Source organism: Carassius auratus, chromosome 44 (assembly GCF_003368295.1).
Source record: "Carassius auratus strain Wakin chromosome 44, ASM336829v1, whole genome shotgun sequence".
In the NCBI taxonomy this organism is placed as follows: domain Eukaryota; kingdom Metazoa; phylum Chordata; class Actinopteri; order Cypriniformes; family Cyprinidae; genus Carassius; species Carassius auratus.
In genome coordinates this window covers 2,593,143-2,608,473 of record NC_039286.1, presented here as the reverse complement: position 1 = coordinate 2,608,473, position 15,331 = coordinate 2,593,143, and the positions used below count along the sequence as shown (strand labels likewise).

Genomic DNA, 15,331 nt, shown 5'->3' with positions numbered 1-15,331 from the left:
AATTTATTTATAGGCTTTTATGTGAAGGCAGGCTTAATGAGTCCTGCTATATGGTAAATGCTTGGAATGCTTTTTGATGTATTACATGCCAAAGTTCACTGATACTTAGTAATTCCCTGGCTGTTTCAGGAAGAAAAACACAGGTCCCAAACTTACCCTGTGTGGGCTGTCTGTGCTTACATATACAGAATCGACCTTTTGGATTTGATTGGATAACTTGTTAACACAACTGATCTTCACAGAGAGGTCCTCAGGATTACAAGCGCACAGAACCCCATCACATTAAGTGTCGTGAGAGAAGCGTAGTAGTGTGCATCTGACATGCTGACCTTACATTGGAGTATAGCGCTGTCCATGATTATTCACACACCATCAGCTCCTACAGACAATTTGTACTCTATTTTGTGCCTCATCATAAATACAAAGCAGTAAATATGGCCTAACCTTCCCCTAGCCACCCCTCACAATTGACCAATGGAGTAAAGCATTGTGGTAGTCATAAAGAGACTGTCATGTCGGAAATTAATGCCATACATCAAGCATTGGCCAAAGACCTCCATTATACCTCAGGAGAAATCCCCTTCCTACATGTTCAAACTTTGATTTGGTTTTTTAAATGCAATTTAGTGGAGTTTCTTTTTCTCTCTCTCTCTTTTACCGTCCATCCTTTGGCAAATCCTCAAGCATCCTCATTTGGAACAGAGTTCATAGTTCAATTGTGAATGGACGTGCAAAGTGGCTGGGAAGATGTATTGCCCATTCCAGCAGCCTGCCGCCCACTGAGTCAATTCTATGCAGGTGGAAGGTGTTATCTAGGTAAAGTGACCCCCAGACTTGGTTTTTGTACTCATGGTGGGAATGTCCTGGATGGCCGACCCTACCATCGAAGGGTCCAGGTGCTGAAGCTTATCTAGGCTGAACAGAGAGTTTTGGTGGCATTCTGTTCTGGTCAACTTCCCCTTAAGTGCTGCGAGGTTCAGAATATCTGATGAAATCAGTCCATCATTGGATTGTTGCAGTGCGATTCAGTGCCATTTTCGAAGCTACAATTCAGTCATTTGCTATAAGTCTGTAGATTTATCTTGCACTTTAACATGGAGAGGAAGTGACAGTTAATCTCTCTTAATTACCTCAACCACTAAGACTTCCTTGAGCAACAAGCTGCATTTTTTTTTTCCGGGTAAACAAAATAGCAGTCAAAAATAGCAGTGATTGTTGACGTTTTTTATTTAGAATTATTGTTGTTTTTGTAGTGTTATTGTAGTTTACTTTTCAGTTTATTGTTGACTGATTGGAGAAAAAACTCCATATATAAAAAACTATACATACATACTGTATATAATTATTTTTTTCTTCTTAAACTGCAGCAGTTGAAGTAGGAAATGTGATGTTTAGCAATCACTATTATTTATATTTTTTTCTCTGTAGAAATTGACAAGGAGAGCTGTGGGGACCCAGGCACCCCTCTGTATGGGATGAGAGAAGGAGATGGATTCTCTAATGGTGATGTGCTACGCTTTGAGTGCCAATTTGGATTTGAGCTTATTGGAGAGAAGACAATATCCTGTCAGAACAACAACCAGTGGTCTGCCAACATCCCCATTTGCATTTGTGAGTACTGTCAATGTTACTGTACATTTCAGACTGATTAATTGCTTTAGAAATGTTTTTTCTGTCCTAGTTTGGTACTATAATGAGAATTGACTGTGTTAGATTTTGCTACATTTAAATTAGTGCTTTTTTATGCCCTCATATCTTTTCTATTTCAAGAAGCACCATCATTAAATTTTTGTTAAAATACTTTTCAAGGTGCTATAAAAAAAATAATGTGGCAAAAAAGGGCGGGTTGGGACTATATGTGACCCTGGACCACAAAACCAGTCTTAAGTCACTGGGGTATATTTTTAGCGATAGCCAAAAAAATCATTGTACGGGTCATAATCATCGATTTTTCTTTTATGCCAAAAATCATTAGGATATTGAGTAAAGATCATGTTCTATGTAGATATATTGTAAATCAAAATGCATATCAAAACCAAATTTTTGATTAGTAATATGCATTGCTAAGAATTCATTTGGTCAACTTCAAATGCGATTTTCTCAGTATTTAGAATTTTTGCACCCTTAGATTCCCGATTTTCAAATAGTTGTATCTTGGCCAAATATTGTCTAATCCTAATCCATCCATCAATGGAAATCTTATTTATTCAGATTTCAGATTATTTTTAAATCTTGATTTTGAAAAATTAACACTTAAGACCGGTTTTGTGGTCCAGGGTCACATATGTTAGCTGACCAGAGGCAGCTATGGAAAGTGTTTAGGAAACAAGTTTGAAAACAGTCATTAGCTGTGATGCTAAAGGCACAGAAATCACACACTTCATTTTTTTTTTTGTGTGTGTCAAATTTTTCATGTTCCATAAGAATCTCCAAATAACTGGATTTTATTAACATTTCTGTCTTTGCTTTTTCTTCAAAATGTATGCAGAAATCTCTGAGGCAGCTGAAATAATTGGCTTATATATGCAGCCATCCTGGAAACTTCTTTAGCTGCAGTGACATCTGCTATATTTTTGATACTCCACCTGTAGGCTCTTTGCTTTAAAAAATGCATAGCTGAAATTTCTCCACGTCTAATTGGAAGATTGAACAAATCAGCTATATTTATAGCCTGAAGTCCAGCTATGTCATGAACGCAGTTTGTCAGAAAGCTCAGAACCTAATAAACAGTGGCGTGACAGTCTCCATATTGCATATTAAACACATTCACTTGGCTAAGTGCTGTATTATTACACTGATGTAATAATGATTTTTCTCAGTCATTATGGGGGGAAAAAAACATTATAATATTAACGTAGTTACTTTAATCTTTAGTTAAAAATTAGCAGCTATTCTGTTCTGTTCTTTCAGTTCCCTGTCTTTCAAACTTCACTGCATCCATGGGCACAGTCCTCTCTCCGGATTACCCAGAGGGCTATGGGAACAACCTTAACTGTGTGTGGCTGATCCTATCAGAGCCCGGCAGCCGTATCCACTTGGCCTTCAATGACTTTGACCTAGAGGCTCCATACGACATCTTGACCGTGAAGGATGGAGAGATGCTTGACTCGTCTGTGCTTGGCCGTTTCACTGGGGCGGAAGTGCCATCCCACCTCACCAGCAACAACAACATTCTCCGGCTGGAGTTCCAGGCTGACCACTCTATGTCAGGCAGAGGTTTCAACATTACCTACACCAGTGCGTGTCCCACATTTGGATTGGTTTCTAATCTGCATTATGTCTGCATGGGGTATTTGTAAAGCATGTATTGAGCATGAATTCTGCATGAGACACCATGTTGGTTTTAAACGTGTTGTGTATCAAAGTGTACTGATAGCAGTTACTGCTGTTTCTAAAACAGATAATGATTATTAAGATAATCTTATCTTTGAATAATGCTTTTTTACAGTTTGCAGTCACAGTACAATTCAGCTGCTTACAATAATTAGTCAAAAAGTCAATACATTGTATATGTTTTATTATGAAAATATCCTTTATTTTTATATATATATATATATATATATATATATATATGTAGTCAATATTCCTTGAATTTGTGATAGGACAAACAAAGATGAAAGTGTCTATTAAGGGCCTCTTACAGACATGACAAATACAATTAAAAGATTTTCGCATGCGCACCAGATCTCTGCTCCGCCCCTCATGACTTTAATCCACACAATGACTTCTTGATGGTCCTTCTTAAAGGAGATGAGAAATGTCACAATAATCCATCAGGTCCATCAAGTCCTTAAAGTAGACATGGGTTTGCATGCATATTAGGTACAACGCTGCTGTAATCGTTTAAGGCTGAACGCTAATGTCGCGTTCTTTAACAGACTGACACTTAACTGTTGTCTGTTAAGAGCTGTCAGAGCCCTGATGGAGTACGTTAAATCTGTATTCATTCTGACAAACGTCATGTCCTTCTTGTAGGCCTTTCCTGTCACCAGACATCCATCAGGCGCACAGGGTGTTGTGGACAGCAGCATTCTTGGCCATTCGCCTTGGGCCTCTGTGTATGCTTCATGGAGTTATTATAAAACAGCTGGAAGGTCAATAATACTAATATAAAAAAAAAAAAGCCCTGAGTGGAAACCTGTCCTAAAAAGCACCACAAATCCTCATATTTTGAGTGCAGGGTAAATTGAAGTGCACCACCTTGGGTGGGAGTGTCTTTCAAACTTGTCAACTTTCTAACAACCTAGTTTTCAACTCATCCACTTGATAAAGTGTTATTTCTTTTAGTGACATTCTGCTGTCATCAATTTTGACTAGCCAGAAAACTTGTTCAGGACACTTCCAATTCTAGAATACTATCTTATGTCGTTCGTCCTTACAGCATTTGGCCATAATGAGTGTCCGGATCCAGGAGTCCCTCTGAACGCCAGACGTTTTGGTGACAGTTTCCAGCTAGGCAGCTCCATCTCGATCATCTGCGAGGATGGCTTCATTAAGACCCAGGGAGCAGAAACCATCACTTGTGAGCTGAATGGTGGCAAGGTGATGTGGAGCGGCCCCATCCCAAAGTGTGAAGGTATTTATTAGGGCCAGTTGCCACCAAAAGTAGACAGGAGTCCTCAATAAGTGGACAGTTCTGCCTGGTTTTCAGTGTCAATCTAAATGGAATAGACAGTCACCTGTGGGTCACACAGACGAGGGTTAATAGGGCATGTAAACCAGAGGGCATGTGGTGGTGAGCAGCCTGTCATCTGTCGTTAAAATCCTTGTCAATCCCTTGAATTTTACTCAACATGTTTCTAATTATGCTGTAACACTATTCATATGGTCAGAGGAATAGTGACAGACTGACAGTGTCGCCCACAAGCAATTTTAACACCTTACTCTAGTTTATGTGGGATTGTAAATATGTAAATTGAGGTACAGTTAGTTGGTCTTATTTAACTGCTTTTAAGTACAGTATACATGTGATTATAGTTAAAATAAAATCAAAAACAGTGGCTTAATGTTAGTCAACTTAAATGCATCTTCGTTAATAATCTGTTCTTTCTACAGCTCCCTGTGGAGGCCACTTTTCAGCTCCTAGTGGAGTTATTTTATCTCCTGGATGGCCTGGTTACTACAAAGATTCGCTCAACTGTGAGTGGGTCATAGAGGCTGAACCGGGACGCTCTATCAAGATCACATTTGAGAAGTATGCTTTTTTTTTTTATTTGAATAGATTCTTTTTTGTTGTTGTTGGTGTTGTTTTTTTGTTCATCTATGTAATTTAAATGATTCTGTGAAAATTTGAATTTTTGAATCTTAATTTTCCAGCAACAAAGAAATCTGTAAATACACTGTAAATATACAGTATTGTTCAAAATAATAGCAGTACAATGTGACTAACCAGAATAATCAAGGTTTTTCGTATATTTTTTTATTGCTACGTGGCAAACAAGTTACCAGTAGGTTCAGTAGATTCTCAGAAAACAAATGAGACCCAGCATTCATGATATGCACGCTCTTAAGGCTGTGCAATTGGGCAATTAGTTGAATTAGTTGAAAGGGGTGTGTTCAAAAAAATAGCAGTGTGGCATTCAATCACTGAGGTCATCAATTTTGTGAAGAAACAGGTGTGAATCAGGTGGCCCCTATTTAATGATGAAGCCAACACTTGTTGAACATGCATTTGAAAGCTGAGGAAAATGGGTCGTTCAAGACATTGTTCAGAAGAACAGCGTACTTTGATTAAAAAGTTGATTAGAGAGGGGAAAACCTATAAAGAGGTGCAAAAAATGATAGGCTGTTCAGCTAAAATGATCTCCAATGCCTTAAAATGGAGAGCAAAACCAGAGAGACGTGGAAGAAAACGGAAGACAACCATCAAAATGGATAGAAGAATAACCAGAATGGCAAAGGCTCAGCCAATGATCACCTCCAGGATGATCAAAGACAGTCTGGAGTTACCTGTAAGTACTGTGACAGTTAGAAGACGTCTGTGTGAAGCTAATCTATTTTCAAGAATCCCCCGCAAAGTCCCTCTGTTAAAAAAAAGGCATGTGCAGAAGAGGTTACAATTTGCCAAAGAACACATCAACTGGCCTAAAGAGAAATGGAGGAACATTTTGTGGACTGATGAGAGTAAAATTGTTCTTTTTGGGTCCAAGGGCCACAGGCAGTTTGTGAGACGACCCCCAAACTCTGAATTCAAGCCACAGTACAGTGAGGACAGTGAAGCATGGAGGTGCAAGCATCATGATATGGGCATGTTTCTCCTACTATGGTGTTGGGCCTATTTATCGCATACCAGGGATCATGGATCAGTTTGCATATGTTAAAATACTTGAAGAGGTCATGTTGCCCTATGCTGAAGAGGACATGCCCTTGAAATGGTTGTTTCAACAAGACAATGACCCAAAACACACTAGTAAACGGGCAAAGTCTTGGTTCCAAACCAACAAAATTAATGTTATGGAGTGGCCAGCCCAATCTCCAGACCTTAATCCAATTGAGAACTTGTGGGGTGATATCAAAAATGCTGTTTCTGAAGCAAAACCAAGAAATGTGAATGAATTGTGGAATGTTGTTAAAGAATCATGGAGTGGAATAACAGCTGAGAGGTGCCACAAGTTGGTTGACTCCATGCCACACAGATGTCAAGCAGTTTTAAAAAACTGTGGTCATACAACTAAATATTAGTTTAGTGATTCACAGGATTGCTAAATCCCAGAAAAAAAAAAATGTTTGTACAAAATAGTTTTGAGTTTGTACAGTCAAAGGTAGACACTGCTATTTTTTTGAACACACCCCTTTCAACTAATTGCCCAATTGCACAGCCTTAAGAGCGTGCATATCATGAATGCTGGGTCTTGTTTGTTTTCTGACAATCTACTGAACCTACTGGTAACTTGTTTGCCACGTAGCAATAAAAAATATACTAAAAACCTTGATTATTCTGGTTAGTCACATTGTACTGCTATTATTTTGAACAATACTGTATTACCATTAAAAGGTTCAGGATCAGTAAGATTTTATTTAGTAGGGATGCACTAAATTGATTAAAAGAAGACATTTCTATTTCAAATAAATGCTGTTCTTGCAAACATTCTAAATCTAACCCTAAATCAAAAATTCTGAAATAAATGTATCACCATTTCCACAAAAATAGTGTACACCAATGTTTTTACTATGTTTTAGAATTAATGTTTTTTGAGAACCAAATCAGTAGATCATTAGATTGATTTCTCAAGGATCATTTGACACTTAAGACTTTAAAATGTTAAAATATTTTCAAATAAAAATCTGTTGTTTTAAGTTGTAATAATATTACACAATCTTACTATATTTTTGTTGATCAAATAAATCCAGCCTCCGTGAGCATAAAAAAAAGAATATATATATATATATATATATATATATATATATATATATATATATATATATATATATATATATATATATATTTTTTTTTTTTTTTTTTATTTATTTTTTTTTTTTTTTACTTTTAAAATCATACAGACTCCAAAGTGTTCAACTGTAGTGTATAAATATGGTAAAGTTGTATCATTGTCAGCAAGGACATTTAATTATTTCCTGTTTTTCCAACCAGATTTCAGACAGAGTTGAATTGTGATTTTCTGGAGCTTCACGATGGGCCCAATCTTCTCTCTCCTCTAATTGGCGCCTTCAATGGCACCCAGGTGCCTCAGTTTCTATTCAGCAGCGGCAACCACCTGTACATGCTTTTCACCACTGACAACAGCCGCTCAAACAGTGGCTTCAAGATCCTGTATGAAAGTAAGTGTACAGTAAACTTTCCACAGTTTCAAAACTTGCCATTTAAAAGCAACTTTTGTTAATGTAGAGCACCAGCATCCAGTAAATAATTGAAACGCTCTCAAAATACTTCTGAGTTTCGTCTGTCTTGCTATCCCTAGGCGTTACGATAGATGCCTACTCATGCCTGGATCCAGGGATTCCAGTCAATGGTCTTCGTTACGGTCAGGACTTCTCCATCGGCTCCACTGTGTCTTTCGGCTGTGACTCGGGTTACCGCCTCAGCCATGAAGAGCCATTGGTCTGTGAAAAGAATCACTGGTGGAGCCACCCGCTACCCACCTGTGACGGTTGGTCTCCTTAGACATTCATAGTGAAAGAAGAGTTGTTAAACCTAGTGACCTACTGATCAATGAAACTGTTCGTAAAAGGAAAAAGATGAGGTGTTGATTAACATATCGAATAAATAAAAGGTTCTGAGTTAGTGACAAAAAGGGCTTAATAAACCGTATTACTAGAGCAAGACAGCGCTAAACAGCAGGCTTGTGCCGGCAATGAAACTTCTGCTCAACCCTGCATGAAAGATGTTACCTGTGCCTTACCCCGTCAGAGCTCCTTAGGCTGCCTGTCCTTCGGCTATTTGATTACATTCTTTTGCTTTGCCTTCTCTAAGGCAGCTAAACTGAAACAGTGTGATTCAATGCAAGGCCATTAGCCCATCGCTGAGGAGGACTCTGAGAGGCAATTTGCTGTGAAGGCTGCTTCTGCTGATAGGAACTGATGCGCTCACCAGATTAGACATCCAGGGGCACTTTTTACTGCACACAGTCATCTCACCTCCATGGGCTCTAAATGCAGCATACATTAGAGACATGCACCTGCCTGTACAGCGCTCTCAGGTAGCAAAGGTCTGTCTGGTACTCTAGATCCTTCTTACACTGAGCACCATGCAGCGTTTAAGAAAAAAAATATATTAGTACTGTCAAAAATCAAGCATGCATTTTATGAGGTGAGCGAGATGACAAGTTTTTAACCAATGTGAGTGTTTTCCTATTCCAAGAAATAGCTTAGGTGGTTATAAAAGTCACACTGTTTTTTTTTTATACTTCTGATATTCAGAATTCAGTGGTTTTGAAAACGGGTAGATGGATGGATGGAATTGTACAATGCATATTGATAACTGCAAATTTAATAGAGTTATATTTATGTATATATATTTACATATATATATATATATATATATATATATATATATATATATATATATATATATATATATAAGGATTTTTGTATAGTTTTGACTCATTGATTTTAAGATTTTGATAAATATACAGCTTAAAGCCACAAAGATTTTCATAATAAAATATCAAAAAACACCTGCACAGTGTTAATGTCGTTGTGCACTTACGTTATCCCTTCAAGGAGTGCAAAAAAGCCATTTGGAATCAATGGCTCGTCCCGTTTCATTGTTGACTGTCAATAATGTACTGTCCGCTCTATAAGTTTTGGTTTTTAGAAACTATAGCAAAACATGTGGACAAAACTGCTGCCTTACACTAAATACAGCTAAATACAGCTGTCATTAATCAAATTAATTAAAAACCGTTCACTGCAGCATTAAATTTAGATCTGCTCAATGTTGCACCATGATTCTTTTTCGGTGTTTTTACAGTGTTGCGCATTATAACCAATCACACAGGAATCTGTTGAGTTTAGTAACAGAGCAGCCAATCAGAGGCGTTCAGTTAAAAAAAAATAAAAAAAATAATTCTGACCCTGAATATTTGAACAATAGTTACGAATTGTGCTTAGAGGTTTCTGTCTCAAGGAAAGACACAAATGTTAATTCACCTTTGACATGTTAAATGATAATCCCAGTAAATGGGCTGATAGAACAATTAAATCATTTATGGTTATAAATGGTTCCATTTACATGTAATGAATTTAAGTGAAGGGTATTTTTAAGTAAGTACCTTACTCCCTGTGCTCCCTTACTCCTTTAGCACTCTGCGGGGGTGATGTTCGAGGACCGGGAGGCACCATCCTATCCCCGGGATACCCTGAGGTCTACCCCAGCTCCCTTAACTGCACCTGGACTGTGGAGGTTAGCCATGGCAAAGGTAAAGCAGCAGCTGATACACCTTAAGCTGCAGTTTTTCCCTATTATTTAATGGTATTTCTTTTTGACAGGCCAAATACTAAATAATAAAATACAAATTGATAACTGGATGAAAAGCGAGATTCAAGAGTTTTTCACATTCTAGAGCCAGCCGTAGGTACAAACTGTCATGAATACAGATTTAGATACTCGTCCATGCCCTACTCTGAAATATCATCATACAACCTTTGAGTTCAGAATAATGAAAGATACTTTGAATTTGAATTTCCCATGGCTAATAACGTATATACATTTTGAAGGCCATTATATTTAGTGGACAGATCAGTTAGAACTAAAAATAGACTTTTCTCTTTCTGACACAAAGGCAAAAAAGGGTCAGTATCGAATTTTCCTTTGTTCTGCTTGACCTCAGCCAAGGGCCATTGCTTAAATTCACAAGGCCCAAGAAAAAAGTTGTAACGAATAGACTCCCCTTCTCCTGGGTCTAATGAGTACACTATAGGAGTAGGTTGGTTAATTTGTGCATTGCTCTTGTTTCACCAATAGGCGTTCAGTTCAGCTTTAACACCTTCCACCTGGAGGATCATCATGACTACCTCCTCATCACAGAGAATGGGAGTTTTGTTCAGCCGCTCGCCCGCCTCACAGGTGCAGAGCTGCCCTCGCCCATCAACGCAGGGCTCTATGGCAACTTCAAGGCCCAGCTCCGCTTCATATCTGATTTTTCCATCTCCTACGAAGGTTTCAACATCACATTTTCAGGTGAGGGATGTCCTGAGAATAGCCTTAGAAAAGGGCACAGGGACAGTAGTTGAGTCCTCTTACAATTTATACAGTATTTACTGAATCAAGCTACTTTTCTACCTATTGTGTAAACATTTGGATATTTTTCTAAAATCCTAATGAAACTGGCAATGGAGAGAAAAAAAAGATTTTATATTAAAAACAGAAAAAATATGAATTTATAAAATTACATTTAAAAATGTTTGAAAAAAATTTAACAATAAAAATTTAAAGTAAAATGCATTTTTAAAAAAAAGATGCTTAATTAAAATCTGAACAAGAAAAGACAAAAACAATATAAATATTTTCATGTTCATTATGTTTACCCCAAAACCCAATTACACATTACTTTTAATATGTAATCTTTCAAATTCTGTTTTCCTCAGAATACAATCTGGAGCCATGTGAGGATCCAGGAGTGCCACATTTTGGGCGCCGTAACGGTTACAGCTTTGGCATTGGAGATACTCTTACCTTCTCTTGCAATATGGGCTACCGCCTGGAGGGAGCACCAGAAATCATTTGCCTGGGAGGGGGTCGGCGCATGTGGAGCGCACCTCTGCCAAGGTGTGTTGGTACGTTGTCAGCTGTTTTCATTCATTTAAACTTTTATTCTCTTGATTCTTTACCAAATGGCACACCACATGGGCATATTGCTGATTCTGAAGAAAGATAGTGCTGACTTGTTCACTTTGACTGTAAAAAAACACCTTTAATGATGAACCTGTTTTTTTTTTTTTTTTTTTTATGGGGGATAAATCAGACGGTTCAAAAAGTTAATGATTTAAAGCAACAGTTCACCTATAAATGAAAAGTCTGTCATTATTTACTCTCTATTCAAGCTTATATGACTGCGTTCTTCAGTGGAAGACAAATATATATACATACATTCTTTTCAATATAATGCAGGTGAATGAAGATTAAGGCTTTCACAATAAAATAATATTAAAAAAGGAATAATATGAAATATTTTAATAATACACAATAAAAAAAGCAAAATATATCATTAGAAACACAATTTTTGAACTAAGTCATACAGGGTGAAATGAGGGTGGGTGAGTGAATGATGGCATGAGCTTCTGTCCGACCATGGTCACATTCTTTAGTTGGCTAAGTCGAGCCTAATTATTATTGGTTCCTGCTGTTTCCCTGGAAACACACAGAGAGTCATCGTGTTGCCGTGCAGAGGGGTCACGTTTCCATTTTGGTTCCCAGAGCTAATAAGCTCCAGGACAGGAGCGGTTTGCCACGCCAAACTTCCTTCACAGTGGCTTTCAGAATTCAGCTTGGCTAGCTCCTGCCGAGCGCATTTGAAGTGATTTAGTGCTGCTATTGTCATGTTTCAGTGTTTCTTGATTGTATCTCTCAGTGTATCTTGCTCACCGGCGTCAGTAAGTGACTCCTCGGCAATAAAGCATTCATCAGACGTAGACAGAATGGGCTGAAGCAGCATCAATTGGAAGTTAGCCATGCATTTCACAAGACAGGGGCATAAACAAAATAGCAATTATAATAATGGAGAATTTTCAGAGGTTTGCTAGTGACTCTACACTTTTCTCTGGTCATGAGGGGTCACCGGACATTTATAAAATTAATTAAAAAAAAAAAGAATAACTGCATAGATCTCGGCTGTTTGTGTTAAAATGTATTTATATTGGTATACCCTCAACCAAGAGGTTGTGTCCCCACAATTCTCTTTTTTGTGTTGCATTATCCAGTGCTAGAAAACTAATCAGTTCTGGAGATCAAGGATAACATCCAAACAAAATTAGTACATCCAGTGGCAGATTTATGGTTGCACTTTATTTTACAGTACGTGTACTAACATGTACTTATAGTGTACTTACAGTGTATTTATCTAAGAAAGTTCTGGTAATGCAAGGTAACTACATGGGGTAGGTTTAGGTTTAGGGGTAGGTTCAGGGTTAGTACCTAGTTATTACATAGTTATTGTAATTACTATAAGTACATAGTATGTACATGAGGAACAGGACTGTAAAATAAAGTGCTACCAGATTTATGTATGGACTTCATGCTTCTTCTCAGAGGTGGCACGGGTCACCTACACAAAAAAAAGTATTTGTTTTTTTCACTCATTTGCTTGTCACATCGATTAAGGCTGCTACGATATCAGAGTTTCAATACACAATAATATCATCAGATTCATCTTTAACTCTGTTTATTTTGTGTTTTCTGAAAGATGAGTGTAGGTAGACAGAGATACAGCTTGTAACCGAAACTATACAAAAGCATGCAAAATAGTTGGAACTTCCTGCAGAGTGGAGCATCTAACACATTTATCTATTTACAAAATCCCCCCTCCCCCCGAAAAAAACTCCTACACTGGCGTGCAAACTTTTTAAACTTGTCTCCCTTTTCTTTAATCACTTTATGCCACTCGTAGCTACACGCTACATTGTTGTCTTCTGCTTTTTTCTGGTGTACGACAGGTGGCAACCATCATTATATGCAATACCGCCACCTACAATACTGTAGTATGTTAGAGTGTCAACCAAATTATGCTGGAATATTTACGATATTACTGTATGTGTAGTATATACATAATATCAATCTTTAAATGTAAAAATTCACAGTACGCTATATTGCAACACCCCAAACATCAGTGATATCATATCACCGTCTGGGTCGCTTAACCTTAATCTTTGCCACATTTTTCACTCCTGATGAGTTTGCATCTGGAGGAGCTGGGGGTATTTTTAGTTTTGTATTAAATCCATACCTTTCACTTGAGGGAAGGGAGAAAAAGGCAGTGTCAATATCACTTGACAGTAACACAGGCCTCAGCTTTCCCTCCCAACTATCCCAAATATCGATTTTACATTGCAAAATTGGTTGGGGTGGGGCTATCTGTATGGCCTGACCAATAATCGGCGAGGGTTTATTGACTTTTTTCAGTTGCATTTGTTGATACTGGTGGCACCAAAATTACACAGCCCAGCTTTAAACATTTAAAGTTCCTCCAATATGTTTGCTTTAAACAGTAACCCCACAGATCTGTTCAAGGAGAAAAATGTTAAAGCCAATACAGAACCACGGAGAATGAGCCAGCTATTTTCCAACTTGATTTCTTTAATCTATTCCTTAAGATGAATCTTTTCTGCTGGTAAAGTCTCCTGCAGCATCTGATCTTTCTCTTATAGTGCTATTAATCATATGCGGCTGACGTTTATGAGTTGAGCCAAGCTTGTTCAATGGGTTGCAATAAGAATTACATTATCTGATCACACATTACGCTTTTTCTCATTCAGAGACCACAGGCCATCTTCCCTGAATCATACTTACTGTTAAAGTGAAGTTAATCGCTTAACTTGAGTGTTAACACATATTATGCAAGACAAGGTGCTGCTTGTGTATGGTTAAGATTATGTTATGATAAATCAGTATTACACCTCCATTTTAGCAGGCATGAGGTTTGAGATGTTAAGCACCTTGGGATTTGCTAGTAAAGCACTCACACAGATGGTTTGTTTTATAGGTAAGATTTGTATAGATTAAGTATGTCTATTTGTAGCATGGTAATCACATTGTAAGTACTTTATTTGTAAAAGTTATATATTTGCCAGAGGTCCAGATGTTGTGAAACATGAAGATATCTGTATCTTTATATAACCTCAGGAAGTGGTCTAAACAATGCCCAAAAAGTCATAATGCAAATGCAGTGCTGTATAATGCATTCAGTGGTGATCATGCACTTCGAACAGATATCCAAGGCTAAAGTCCTAAGATGTATTAGTGTAAGTTTGACTGATTTGTATAGAGCTTTTCACACTACAGTTAGATTGAAAGACGCTTTACAAAGATTGCTGGCTTACAAGCCCTGCAGTAAGCAAGCAAAAGGCAACAGTGACACTTTCTGAAGAACTTCTAAGTACATGAAGAAGAAACCTTGGGAGGAACCAAGGGTTCAAGGTTAGCATAATCCCATCAGTCCCTGCTGCTTGATATTGTGATTGCATTATTTGGAACCAAAAGGCATTGTTCTTCATTGATGGTGATTAGCAATGTTCTCTGTCAGAAACGTTTTTTTTTTTTTTTTATGCAAGAAAAGATACATTGGTAATATTTTATTGTATTATACGTAAGAGGTTAGCTTTGCACAAAAAAATTTCTTTTTTTTGTTGTTTTTTTACGTATGACGTACTTTTATGTCGTGATCATTTGGATATAAATTGGAGTTTTTATTTTGTGTTTTATTTTTAGTATTTTTTTAGTTTATTTTTATTTTTTTGCCAGCTCAGAAAGGACCCAGTCATTGTTTTTAAGATTTATTCATTTGTTGCTCATAAGTACAATAATAATTATAGTGGCTACTAATAATTAGTACTCTGTGTCATGTAATAGCTGAATGTGACAGACACTGGTTATAGCTTTTTTTTTTTTTTTTTTGATGAGATTTTGTGATGGCAGATGGTGTAAATATGTGGGGTTAATGGTAGATATTTTATGTAGTATTCGAAATAAGAAAATTTGTATTATAATAATAATTATTATTATTAATTTACTAGGGCTGAACAGATGGAGTGTACATTTATTGTTTCCATTGATCACATTTTTTTTTATTTCTCATTTAAAAAAAAAAAATGCAGCATACTGTAGCTCAATCTAAACACGCTGCTTACCTCATAAAAATTATGCTCTAGAATGTGCCAG

General features: G+C 37.2%; 1 protein-coding gene across 4 annotated transcripts in view; it reads left to right on the top strand.

The window, feature by feature from the left end:
* The window catches only part of LOC113062137 (CUB and sushi domain-containing protein 3-like), a 365,289-nt gene that overhangs the window by 224,763 nt on the left and 125,195 nt on the right, over positions 1-15,331 (top strand). For all 4 annotated transcript variants that reach the window (XM_026231758.1, XM_026231757.1, XM_026231756.1 and 1 more), the window contains 9 exons: positions 1,429-1,611; positions 2,911-3,237; positions 4,382-4,576; positions 5,056-5,194; positions 7,592-7,779; positions 7,920-8,108; positions 9,762-9,878; positions 10,424-10,639; positions 11,047-11,235. In XM_026231758.1, the coding sequence (XP_026087543.1) occupies positions 1,429-1,611; positions 2,911-3,237; positions 4,382-4,576; positions 5,056-5,194; positions 7,592-7,779; positions 7,920-8,108; positions 9,762-9,878; positions 10,424-10,639; positions 11,047-11,235 (1,743 nt within the window). The remainder of the gene's footprint in view (positions 1-1,428; positions 1,612-2,910; positions 3,238-4,381; positions 4,577-5,055; positions 5,195-7,591; positions 7,780-7,919; positions 8,109-9,761; positions 9,879-10,423; positions 10,640-11,046; positions 11,236-15,331) is intronic.